Below are 13,711 nucleotides of genomic sequence, written 5' to 3'. Positions count from 1 at the left end.
AAAGGGACTTTCCATATTCACTACTTTTCTTATATATTGTAACCTTTGAAAGACATCCATTCTGAAGATTTAAGCTGTTTTTCTCTTTTGGTAATTGACAGCCCGTCCCTCTTTCATCTGGCCTTTGGTACCAAGTTTGATTGGTCCATTGGGCATCTTTCTTGCATGTGCCACTCCTTTGTCTCATTTTCAGAAACTGGAATTGTTTGTCACATTGCTCCATAGCTACATCGTACTTTCTTCTCACCTTTCTGATTGTTTATTAATTCTGCTCTCCTTCTAGCTCTTTCTCTTGGCACTGGAGAGTCAGCGTAAATCTCCTTTATATGCAATTTTGTTCACTAGTGTTGCTGAAATCTGTTAATGTTTTGGTTCCCTAAAAAGAAGTCTTTTAAGGCCCCCATATTCCCAGTTCCCACCCAAAACGAGGCCAGTATCTCATTTCTTGATCATTCTATTTATTAACCAAAGGTATGCATCTTACTCCTTTTGTTCATCTTGATATTGCTGTCAGATAGGTTTCCCTGACATGGTTAATCTGTCACAGGCATGGCAGAATGAATCCAGTTAGTCTTTGTATCATTAGGATTATTTTAGCTGTAATTTCTGATTAATCCCAAATCAACCTATGAAACAGAAGTTATTTATTACCACACATCACAAAACGTCCTGCATTGGGGCAGCTGTAGGGTTGACTAAGTGATTGATTCAGTAAATCACCAAAGGTCCATCTCTACCCTGCCATTTTCCTCAGGTCCACTCCCCTCGTGGTCATCAGGTGGCTATTACAGTTCTAGCCGACACCTGCAGATATACCACTGGCCAATAGAATAAGTAAACTGCTTTTCCCCCATGGCTCTTTTTATCAGGTGGTAAAGCCTATTCCAGGAAGTCTCAGCAAACTTGTCATGCTTGGTGGACTAGGTTTTTATCACATACCCCTGTCTGAATAAGACTCTGGCAAGGGAAGTGGGCCCACCACTTGTTGGCTCCAATAAATGATGCTTCACCTTCTGGGGGTGGGGTAGAGGTAGCAGTGGTGATGGGTCCCCATTTCCCTGAGTGAAACACATGGCCTTAAGGATGGGTTTGGGGGACAAGTCAGGCTTTGCCAGTCAGGGAAAGGGAGGAGGGATTGTGGGGTAGGCAGCACTATCTGCCTTCATCCACCTCTTTGGCTAGGCAGCTTCTAGTCATACTCTTCTTCCAATCCATCCATCTTCAGAAATATTTCACCACCCATTTTCCTTCTTGTGCTGTATTAATGGAAGTCTTGAATCTTTGTTCCCAGATAATGTCTGGTAACATACAGTTAAAGCTAAGTTATTCATGTACAACCAAGCAGACAAGTACAGAGTGGTAGAGACACATGCAGCGTAGGTACAATAGGAGCTCCCATTCTGGGAGAGCAGCCACAGTGAATGCCACATAGAAGTCTGGTTTGCAGTGTGTTGACACCCTGGTTGGGCAGTTTGCGCCAGGACTTCCTGCTGTGGCAGGGGCCTAGTGAGCCCTTGGTTCTGCTCTCTGAGCATAATTCCGTTTTCCATTGTCTTCTGTGGCTACACTCAAGATGGTGGTTTGGGAGAATGCTATTCTGTAGCTTTAGAATCAATTCTGTTGGTGCAAGTGGAGTTTCCAGGGATTACTTGAGAACCACAAACAGTAATCATCTTCAGTCATGTTTAAATAATATTTAAGCTTAGAAATTCTGTCTTCTATACATTGGCTTTGGTATTGTTTCCTGATTTTTGGAATTCTTTGAAATTTCCCTTGAGATACCAACCATAATATCATTATCTGCCATTATTGTTGCATAAGAGAATGCTCAACAGAAAATGTGTTAAGGTTTCCTAGGAAATCAAGAAGTCAGAGCTGTGGCTAACCAGGGGAAGTAGGACGGTTACAGTTCCAGCCACAGAAGGGTTACATGGTAGAGATTAGGACAGACTTAGTGTCCATGAACTCTGAAAGTCTATAGGGATAAGACGATTAGCCACACACATGAGCAAATCTGATTCCCAGGCAAAGATTAATTACCCTCTGGCCTATTTTCTTGATGGAAACATTTCTGAGTTTACAACGATGGAATAGCCAGTAACACTCCCTCCCAAGTCATCATGATAGTCAGAAGTTCCCAGCGTTCATTTCTCAGTGCATCCAGGAGGAGGTAACTCCCCAACTTGGGAAAATACAATTTGGAGACTGTGCAAAATGAAGAGTGATCAGATTTGAGAGATAGGGAAACCTGGAATGAGGTATTAAGGTCCTCTGATCTGCCATCTCCAAGCCTAACTTGCTGCCATATTCTCTTAATGCTGTTTCCTCTTTGTTGCCTTGGTCAGCATATTACTTTAGGACATCTAGATCAACCATTCTCCTGGTCAGCCTCCAAATACTTGCCATTGTGCCTGAGGACTGAGTCCTGTGTCTTGTTCTCTTTCTACTTTCTTTTTTTTTTTTTTTTTTAAGATTTTATTTATTTTTTGACAGAGACGGCGAGAGAGGGAACACAAGCAGAGGGAGTGGGAGAGGGAGAAGCCGGCTTCCTGCTGAGCAGGGAGCCCGATGCAGGGCTTGATCCCAAGACCCTGGGATCATGACCTGAGCCAAAGGCAGATGGTTAACGACTGAGCCACCCAGGCACCCCACCCTCTCTACTTTCTAATTTTGGCTTTTGGATTTTGTCGTCAGCAGCGTTCTGTTCAGCCTGCCCCCTCTCAGTGTTCTATTCCCTCCAGGTAAAACCACTTTCATCCCTTCTAGCTTTTTTTATGGTATTCGCTTCCATATTTCTAAATAATCAGCTTATTCTACTGCACCTTGATTTTTTCCCCGAGTGATGATTATTCAGTATAACAGTGTAACGATTTAATTCTCTTTCACCTCCCCTTCTTCCACACTCCCCATGATAGGCATACTGTCTCCTTATATCCCAGTCATCCTACTAAAAGTTACTTCATTTGGGTTAGATCAGTCTTCAGTTCTTACATCGTTATGACTGTGTAATTTCTATTCACAGGAGAATCATGCAAATAGGCAATGGCTAATTTTTGTTCATACATCATTTTTTTTCTTTTGAGTTGTTTTATTTGCCTGCTGAGGTTTCTCTGTTCTTATCGTTAGTGTATTTTTTGTTAACCTCAGACTTCTCTTCACGTGTCTAAATATTCCTGTGCTACATTCAGCCACATTAGTGATTCTGTCTGTCTCTTCCTGATGATGTCACTCCCTTGTCCTTCAGCTGCTCCAGCATGACCCTAGTTTACCTCGTACCCTGGCTGTACTAGTGTTTTATCCTGGAGTCTCCTTTCAAATTTTATTTTCCATATTTATTCTGTGTCATCTTTTTTCTTAGTTTGTTTTGTTGGAGCACCTGTTCGAGTAGCCTCCTGTGAAAGAGTGCATGTAACATAAAATTTGAGACCTGTGCCTCAGAAGATGTTTATACTTTACCCCTGAATGCTCTGCATTTTGTCCTCTGATGATGCTAATGTCATTAGATTAAAGTTAGATGCCATTCTCACTTTGATCCTTTATACGAAACAGTTTTGGTTTCTCTGGAAACTTTACTACCTGCTGCTTGTCCTCAGTGTTGTGAAACATCACACTGATTTTCCTCGTGTGTCTATTTTCATGTATTTTGGTATGCAGTAGAACTTCATTCCCAGGAGGACTGTAAACTGATTTGCAATGTTTTCTGAGTTTCTCCTGAGTTTTCAGCACCGTGATTGGCACATAATAGGTATTCAGTAATTATTTGTTGAAAGAATATAATGCTGAGATCCCTTCCAACTGCTTTATATTTTTCTTATTTTTACTTGTGCCTATTTTGCTTTCTTTACCAACATTTTAAAACTTAAAACCATTTCTAATCATTGTCAGTTTTCTATGCCTATCTTTATTTTTAGTTTTGTTTGTTTTCCCCAGCCAAGAGTTTTGGTACATCTATACTTGAGATTTTATTTATATTCAGATCCGATATATGAAACTTAAAGTGTACTCTCTTCACATGGCATTTTTAAGGTAATTTTATGCTATGCCAGGTTCATGTTATTTTTAACGTAAAACTATTTTCATTGCTAGAAAAAGTCTGGGAAATTGATGATCATATGGAATGGCATCAGGAAAATGAAGGCAAGCTGGAAAGTGTGGCAAAAGGCTATGAATGTCCTACATTTGGAAAACTATGTCTTCTTACTACAAATTATGTTTCTTCAAGACAAAAGCTTCATAAATATATCACACGTGGAATGAGTTTTAAATATAATATAGATTTCAATAGTAATTATGCTGGAAAGAATCCTAATGAGTTTCGTGCATATAGGGAATCATTCCACCATTCTAAACATGAGCAAACTGTTATTGGAATAAAATATGGTGAAAGTAATGAATGTGGAAAAACTGTCAACAAGAAGTCACAACTCATATGCCAACAAATGTATGTAGGAGGAAAGCCTTTTGAATGCAGTTTTTGTGGGAAGACTTTCAGCAGTAAGTCATACCTTGCAGTGCATCAACGAACTCATGTAGAAGAGAAACCCTACAAATGTAAGGGATGTGGGAAAGATTTCAGCAGCAAGTCCTACCTCACTGTCCATCAGAGAACTCACACAGGAGAGAAACTTCATGAATGCAGTGAATGTGGGAAATCCTTCAGTTTCAACTCACAACTTGTTATACATCAGAGAATCCACACAGGTGAGAATCCCTATGAATGCTGCGAATGTGGAAAAGTATTCAGTAGGAAAGACCAGCTCATTTCACACCAGAGAACTCATTCAGGACAGAAACCCTATGGTTGTAATGAATGTGGTAAAGCTTTCGGTTTGAAGTCACAGCTCATTATACATCAAAGAATTCATACAGGAGAGAAACCCTTTGAATGTAGTGAATGTCAGAAAGCCTTTAATACAAAGTCAAACCTTATGGTACATCAGAGAACCCATACAGGGGAGAAACCCTATGGTTGTAGTGAATGTGGAAAAGCCTTTACTTTCAAGTCGCAGCTCATTGTACATCAGGGGGTTCACACAGGAGTAAAGCCCTATGGGTGCATTCAGTGTGGGAAAGCCTTCAGTTTGAAGTCACAGCTCATTGTGCATCAGAGAAGTCATACAGGAATGAAACCTTACGTATGCAGTGAATGTGGCAAAGCCTTCAGGAGCAAGTCGTACCTCATTATACATATGAGAACTCACACAGGAGAGAAACTCCATGAATGCAGTGACTGTGGGAAAGCCTTCAGTTTTAATTCACAACTCATTATACATCAGAGAATTCACACAGGAGAGAGTCCATATGAATGCCATGAATGTGGGAAAGCCTTCAGTCGGAAATACCAGCTCATTTCACACCAGAGAACCCATGCTGGGGAGAAGCCCTATGAATGTAGCGACTGTGGAAAAACTTTTGGTTTGAAGTCACAGCTCATTATACATCAAAGAACTCATACAGGAGAGAAACCCTTTGAATGCAGTGACTGTAGCAAAGCCTTTAATACAAAGTCAAACCTTATTGTTCATCAGAGAACTCATACAGGGGAGAAACCCTATGGTTGTAGTGAATGTGGAAAAGCCTTTACTTTCAAGTCGCAGCTCATTGTACATCAGGGAGCTCACACTGGGGTAAAACCTTATGGATGTAATCAATGTGGAAAAGCCTTTAGTTTGAAGTCACAGCTCATTGTGCATCAGAGAAGTCACACCGGAGTGAAACCCTATGGATGCAGTGAATGTGGAAAAGCCTTCAGGAGCAAGTCATACCTCATTATACATATGAGAACTCACACAGGAGAGAAACCACATGAATGCAATGAATGCGGGAAATCCTTCAGTTTCAATTCACAACTCATTGTACATCAGAGAATTCACACAGGAGAAAATCCCTATGAATGCAGCGAGTGTGGAAAAGCCTTTAATAGGAAAGATCAGCTCATTTCTCATCAGAGAACTCATGCTGGAGAAAAACCTTATGGATGCAGTGACTGTGGGAAAGCCTTTAGTAGCAAGTCCTATCTCATTATACACATGAGAACTCATTCAGGAGAGAAACCATATGAATGTAACAAATGTGGGAAGGCCTTCATTTGGAAGTCACTACTCATTGTACATGAGCGAACTCATGCAGGGGAAAGCCCTTATAAATGTAGTCAATGTGAGAAATCCTTCAGTGGAAAATTACGGCTCATTGTACATCAGAGAATGCACACAAGAGAGAAACCCTATGAATGCAGTGAATGTGAGAAAGCTTTCATTAGGAAATCCCAGCTCATTGTACATCAGAGAACTCATTCAGGGGAGAAACCCTATGGATGCAATGAATGTGGAAAAACCTTCTCTCAGAAATCAATCCTCAGTGCACATCAGAGGACTCACACAGGAGAGAAACCCTGTAAGTGCACTGAATGTGGGAAAGCCTTTTGTTGGAAGTCACAGCTCATTATGCATCAGAGAACTCATGCAGATGAAAAACTTGATGAATTAAATGTAAGAAAATTTCTTCCAAAACTCAGTTCATAGGAAATACCAGCAAATTCTTATAGAAGAGAAACTCTATAAATGAGATCATCTCATTGTACACCAGACAACTAATACTGACTAGAAACCTATAAATGCACAGCATGTGCAGGGTCACCCACAGAAAGCTGCTTTTTACACATCCTCCCCCCCACCCAGTAAATGCACACAGGAATGTTACGAATTTAGTGAACTCTGTGAAAGTTTTCAGCATCAAGTCATACCTTTTTTAAAGTTTGTACAAGTAAGGAACAGTATCAGTGAAGTGAATGTTGGAAAGTTATTTTTTTACTGTGATAAAATTTGCAAAGAGGAAGTTTCATAAAGCAATTGAATATAGAACGCCCTCCTTTGAAATTCATATTAAACAGTAGGATTTTCTTAACAGGATTTTAATGAGAAAATGGAAAGCCAATGAATGACAGAATTATCAAAATTACACATACTTTAGGTATCAGAAACTCATACCTTGGAGGAACTAGTATAAATTAGGGAAATTCTTGATCTAGGAAAGACAAACTTCCATTAAAAAATAATAATATATGAATGAAGAGCTATGAATATGTCAGATGGCGTAATAGAACACTCGGTAGAAAGGTTCCCCTCGCTGTTATTTTGATTATTTTGGAAAATAATTTCCTTTACAAAGTATTGTGAGGGAAATTGTGTCCCAGATGTTGCAAATTGTTAGGAAAGGGTTGGAGAAAACACTCAACTATAAATGATAGGCATGTCCAAAATAGAATATAAAGATTTTTCTTTTTACTGTGTAAATAAATGCAGTCGGGATAACCAGAAATACATCGTAAGACCTACAGGGATATTTAGATGTTATCTTCCTTTGTACTATATGAGTTTTGTGTAGTTTGGCATTTTACTTGTGAATGTCACATATGAAAGGTAAGTTAGATACATGCCATTGCCCAGGGACTTGTACTTAGCAACATTGTTTTTAACAAATGCAACTTGTTACTAGAATAATATGATTTATTAAAAATACATTTCAATACTACAAACCTTTTCTACTATTTCTTACCCTTTGTAAGTGGGCCTGGCAACTACCTCTTTAGTTACATACATCGGTATAGTGCACAATCGATGTGCTTGTGTAGCTGGAATGTGTTCTGTCCTCCCCATTTGGAACATATTGATTTTCATTAAGATAATCTCTCAGTGTAAGAGGTCATGATGGGATCATCATTCGTGGTGCCCTGCCAAGGAGTCAGCATGATCATCAAAGTAGGCTGAGCTATTTATTCCAGATTTCAGTTTTCTAATGGACTCCTGAAGTACCAAAAAGCAAACTGAGCTTTTGTTTTCTGGTAACATTTTCCTGCAATTATTAATTAGTTCCTTCTATATAGACTAACCAGGATAGCTTTAGTTATTGTCACTCTATAATTCTAGAGCTCTTGTGTTTTTATTTGAGTTACCTGGTATGTGTTTAAGGGATACATGTAAGTGATGCTGCCGATATGTGTACAGGCACATGTCATTTTATTGTGCTTTGCAGGTAATGTTTTTTTCCCCCTGCAAAGTGAAGGCTTGTGGCAACCCTGCATTGAGCCAGTGTGTTGGCTCCATTTTTCCAGCAGCATTTGTTACTTCATGTCTCTGTGTCACATTTTAGTAATTCTGGCAATATTTCTCATTTTTCATTACTTCTTATGTTGATCTGTGATCACTGATTATGATTTGCTGAAAGTTTAGCATGTTTTAGCAATATTCTTAATTAAGGTGTGTACATTGCTTTTTTTTTTTTAGACATAATGCTTTTGCACACTTAATAGACTACAGTGTAGTGTAAACATAACTGTTACATAGCTTTTGTATGCATTGAGAAACCAAAAGAAACTCATTTGACTCAGTTTAGTGCTACATTTGCTTCATCGTGGTGGTCTGGAATGGACCTGCAGTATCTCCAAGGTAATGCCTGTATGTATAGCTGTAGAGTCAGGATGGTAAAAAGTCATTCTGCTACTTGCCTTCTTACGAAGTCTGTTTTCTTCACCAGTTTCCTTACATGAAAGAGCATTTACCTGAAAAGAGTTGGGACCATGGCATTTAGGGTTGTGTTGGAGGAATATGACTATTCCAAATTGCAGATATTTCTGAAACACCCTCCACTTTCTACTCTTTACTTCAGGAGGGAATCCTATCTTTTACCCAAAGAAGCTGTTTCTTCTTTGAAGGAGGTATTTAATGATTTGTGAATGCCTGGTCCTTATTGTGTTCAGCTTATTATATAAGATCCAATCTAAAGATAATGTGGGGTGAAGAAGGATGGTTCACAGAAGGGAAAAGAAAACTTGCATAAAGAAGGAATGCCAGATATTTGTAAAGTATGTCCCCCAGATCTGGAAAATATGAATATGTATTTTGTCATACATGTTCTGAGGAAGATTCACACATAATGAAGAATGAACACCTAAGAGAAAGTCTAGATTTGCGTACTACTACCCCGTGTCAATTAGATTTTAAAGGTTTCTGTATTGTGTGAGGAAATCCACATGCAGCGTTACCTAGTAGAAGCCAGAAATGTTGACATAATGTTGAAGATAGAAATCAAATACTGTGGGAAAGGCTAATGTTAACATTAAGGTCTTAATCTTAAATGAAAAAGAAAATTTAGGGCTCCTGGCTGGCTCAGTCAGTGGAGTGTGCAACTCTTGATCTCAGGTTTGTGAGTTTGAGCCCCATGTTGGGTGTAGAGATTGCTTAATAATAAAATCTGAAAAAAAAAGAAAGGAAAAAGAAAGTTTACCAGATAAATGAAATTTAACAGAATGAATAGATCTACAACTAGTAAACAAAAAGGAAAAGTAAAAATTTGAATATCTGGCTTGAAAATCTACCTAGTCCTTCTAACCCTGCCCCAGCCCCAGAACAGAAAGAAGTTCCAGAGACTTTTAGTAATAGTTGATAATTCTCAGGAAAATTCAAGGAATGATAATCCAGCATTTTACAATTTTTCCCCAAAATCGATATGTGGGGGATAAATGACTTGCAGCTCATATTTATGAACATAGTTGAAAATAAACTAAATGTTAATGTAGCATTAACAAATGCTAATAATGTGGAGGGTTTCTTTGTTTAAGTCATGACAATATTAAGTGTAGCAGATCACTAGTCGTGAGTCCAGTATCCCTTCATTACCAGCAGAATCACTGTACTTTTCATAATGCCAGTGGCCCAGCCTTAAAAGCCACATTTCTCCACTGTCTTTGTAGCAAAGTATGATCTTGCTGCTAAATTCTGAGTAATGAGATAGAGGTTGCTGACACTGTCACATGGGAAGGTTGTCAAGAAAACAGCTGAAGAAAGCCCCTCAGTGTCCTGTAATCATTCCTCACTTTAATACACAGCACACAGTGCTTGGAGATTGAGCAACCACTACAGAGCCTGGATGCATCTGGAAGACAGGAGCCGTCTGCTGCAGGGCTATCTGGTATACCAGCCCCACACCACCACCATCTGAGTATCTTCTACATAAGGGGAAACGAACTGTCTTGTTTAAACCACCTTTTCTTTTTTGGGTAGGAAGAGAGTTGGTTCTGTTATATGCAGTGGAATGTGACCCTATAAAAATACATTATGATGTTGGGAGATTTAATAATAGAAAATCTTTTCATAAAATTAACCACACTACCAGATATAAGAATGGCCGTATGATTATCTCAATGTGTGTAGATAACACATTTGATGGAATTTAATACCCATAGATTATTTTTAAATATTATTAAATTAGAAATGGAAATTAAGTCCTTTACCTTTGCAAGGAGTATGTTCCAAAAACTGACAAATGTCACACTTATTGGTAGATATATATTCCTTTATATTAAGAAAAGTATACAGATGCTCATCACTTTTATTGAACAGTGTATGACAATTCTAGCCAATGTGTGAAAACTAAGGAATTGAGGGTGAGGGCAGGAAAAAAAGTTCCATTGTTTGGAGATGTGGTTGTCTCTTTAGGAAAGCTAAAATAAGTTTCAGGCAAATATGTAGAATTGCAATTAGAGTAGGACTTGTTTTGGATATATATTTTCAACAATTCGTTGTGTTTTGCTTCTGGTTAAACTGGATAACCTACATACAGCATCTTAGAAAACTTGAGAACCCAAGGCCAAATGAACATAGCGGTGTAAAGTAGGGAACACTTTATATAAGAAAAGAGAGTTGCTGCTCTTATCCTTGGTGAAATGCAGGAAGAGGAGAGGGCCAGCATGGCATATAGGGGTGAGACAAGTAGGTGGTTGCCTATGGACTGGGGTGACACATTAGAATCTCAAAGCCCCCACCATGAAGGAGTGTGCAGCCAACTCTTTGCCATGGGTCTTCATGGAACCCTTGGTAGAGAAAGCTTTAAAAAATCCCATCGAGATGCCAGGTCCTCTAAGTGCAAGGCGGATACTATCTGAAGGCAGGAAGGTGGACAGGGCAACAGTTGAGGGAAATCCTTTAGAAGCAATCTGGTCTTTTAGGCTGAGGGAGGGGTAGAGAACTGAGAAACACACTATCCCTTCCTGCCCCGCTCCCCCCCCCGCCCCCCCATATAAGAGAACCATCCCCAGGCACTCAAATCTTTCTATTACAAAAGATGGGAGAAGGGTCAGGAGAACTGAGAGACTCCAAGGCATTATAATCCTTCCCGGAGGGCTGTCCTTAGAGAAGCCAGAGACTAGAAGCAGCACTGAAACGTCTCCGGGAGCTTGGAAATCATAAGAATTGGAAAGCAAAGAGACCTCACCAACCCAGGAAGCCGTTAAGCTCTAAGTGAGGCAAGGAGGTAGTTCACACAGTTGTGGAAGCTGGCAGCTTCGAAAACTAAACATACGACTATAACTGCTTTTCCTTCTCCTAGCTGTATACTCAGAAGAAGTGAGTGCTTGTGTTCACTCTAAAATGTCACAAGAATATTCATGGCATTTTTACTGATAATATATGAACTGCCAACAGTTAAAAGTTCCAACAGTTGAATGGATAAACAACTCGTGATATAACAAAACCATAGAATTCTACATCACAATAAAATACCCACCTTACAGACTCATTAGGAATGTGCTGTCTGCTCAGTAACTACTACTGGCACTCTTAGTCCCTGATCCTTGCTCCACCTGACCTACCCCCAGAGGCACAGGTGAAGGGGCCTCGTTTGAGCAGAGCACCACTGTCTAGCCACCTCAGAGCCTGAGGCACAAGGGAAACTGAGTAATAATCATCTCGTCTTTTCAAACAATTTTATTATTTGTTCATTGTGGATTCTCTGGTGTTAATTTATATTTTTAAAAATATTGCATTAAAATATTGTTTATCTTGATTACGGAGTTTGTTTATGCTTCACTTGCCTCACCCTAGGCCTTATTTGGAAGATAAAGTACTCTGTAACACAGCCTCAACCGTAATAGATCTAGACTGTAGGGAGTGTGGGCTCCCCCCACCTGCTCAGTCATTGCCCTAATATGGGGAAGCTGGACTCTCGAGAAAACAAGCATGGAGGCATGCCATGGTGGTGTTGGGGGGCCCTCTAGCGGGGCTGTTAGTCTGAACAGCTTCTGTCACAGTGAAAACAGGAGCCATTTCTAATGTCCTTTGGGAGGACATCAAAAACTAATTTGTACACTATTTTTAACACATTTAAAATCTGGTAAGATAGATTACTTCATATTACATTTACTTTTTAGAAAAACCTCTTGGGGGTGCCTCACAAGCTCAGTTGGAGGAACATGTGACTCTTGATCTTGGGGTCATGGTTTTGATCCCCACATTGGGTATAGAGATTACTAAAAAGAAATAAACTTTGGGGGGGGGGAATTTCTGATGATTCTTATAGTTTTCCCCGATTAGTTGAATACATTTTTTAAATCCCTGATCCACAGAAGGCTGGGAGGCAATCTAGATCAGACTCCTAAGAACCTCTGTTTCACCCTGAACCTCTCTTCCTTCCAGGAATTACCTTCATCACCATGGGTTCCTCTGTGGGAATTCATGTCCATTCTCACTGCCCCATGAACCGCTCTTGATGGCCCCAGGGTAAGAACCTCTTGGGAGATTTGTCAGATTTGTTGCATGTCTGTTTGCATATTAGGGCGTTTTGTAGCTGTTGGAGACCAGGTTTTGGATCCCTTTTGAGTATTAACTAATTATCTCAATCCCATGAACTGTGCACCCCAGGTAGTCTTGGTCCTGGAGACAACAAAATGTGGAAATAGCAGGTAAGTGTGCTTTAGAATGTATTATGTGCTGATGATTGCAACCACATTCGAAAGCATGGAAGAACAGGAGAGAAGGCCTTATTTACAGTGAGCATGGGTCAATTACATTTTGTTGGAAGATCAAGCCTCTATTCAAAGTGAAGCTTATGAAGAGTTTGTCCTGATTTAGAAAACATAGAAATTGTTATGTGCTGAAGTTAAGAATATAGGCTTCCTGGTTTGACAGGTAAAAAGCCAGAGGACCTCTGGAAAGTGTTTTAAAATTCACCGGACCTATTTCTTTTATCAGTAACAAGGAAACAGTCTTAGCTCAGGTGTGGGGGTAGGAGGCTCAAACAATAACATCTTACTTGGGACATACTGAGTGTTCAGTAAATGGCAACCGAAAAAAATCAACTGATATATTAGTGAATTAGGATCATATAATTTATTGAATTACATTTGAATTTAATAACGTAGGTATTTTTACATTTTAGGTTCCACTGAGTTTTTCAGTTCACTGGAGAGCAATCAGGAATATTTTGATTGAGCATCTAGTGTGTCCTAGAGAAAGAGCCTATGACTGCATTAACAGAAAGATTTCACTGTAAATGGGAGGGTGTGCTGCAGCAAATCTCTCCTTTCCCCTGTGCCTCACTAATACAGTTGACCCTTGAACATGCAGGAGTTAGGGATGCCAACCCTGTGCAGTTCAAAATCCCTGTATAACTTTTGACTTCCCAAAATCTTAACTACTGATAGGCTACTGTTGACCAGAAGCCTCAGTGATAACATAGTTAATTAACATAATTTATATGTTACATGTATTTTAAATTGTACTCTTACAGTAAGTTAAGCTAGAGGAAAGGTTGTTAAAATCATAAGGAAGAGAAAATATATTCAAGGTACTGTATTTATTTTTTAAAAATCCAGGTATAGGGGCACCTGGGTGGCTCAGTCATTAAGCGTCTGCCTTCAGCCCAGGTCATGATCCCAGGA

At 39.5% G+C, this 13,711-nt stretch overlaps 1 protein-coding gene across 5 annotated transcripts in view; it reads left to right on the top strand.

The window, feature by feature from the left end:
* The window catches only part of ZNF268 (zinc finger protein 268), a 41,941-nt gene extending 30,139 nt beyond the window's left edge, over positions 1–11,802 (top strand). For all 5 annotated transcript variants that reach the window (XM_027577202.2, XM_027577201.2, XM_027577200.2 and 2 more), the window contains one exon: positions 4,087–11,802. In XM_027577202.2, coding sequence (XP_027433003.1) covers positions 4,087–6,521 — 2,435 coding nt within the window. In that variant the 3' untranslated portion in view covers positions 6,522–11,802. The remainder of the gene's footprint in view (positions 1–4,086) is intronic.
* The last annotated feature ends 1,909 nt before the right edge of the window (positions 11,803–13,711 follow it).

Source organism: Zalophus californianus, chromosome 14, assembly GCF_009762305.2.
Source record: "Zalophus californianus isolate mZalCal1 chromosome 14, mZalCal1.pri.v2, whole genome shotgun sequence".
Taxonomy (NCBI): Eukaryota; Metazoa; Chordata; class Mammalia; order Carnivora; family Otariidae; genus Zalophus; species Zalophus californianus.
This window is presented reverse-complemented; position numbering and strand designations above follow the sequence as displayed.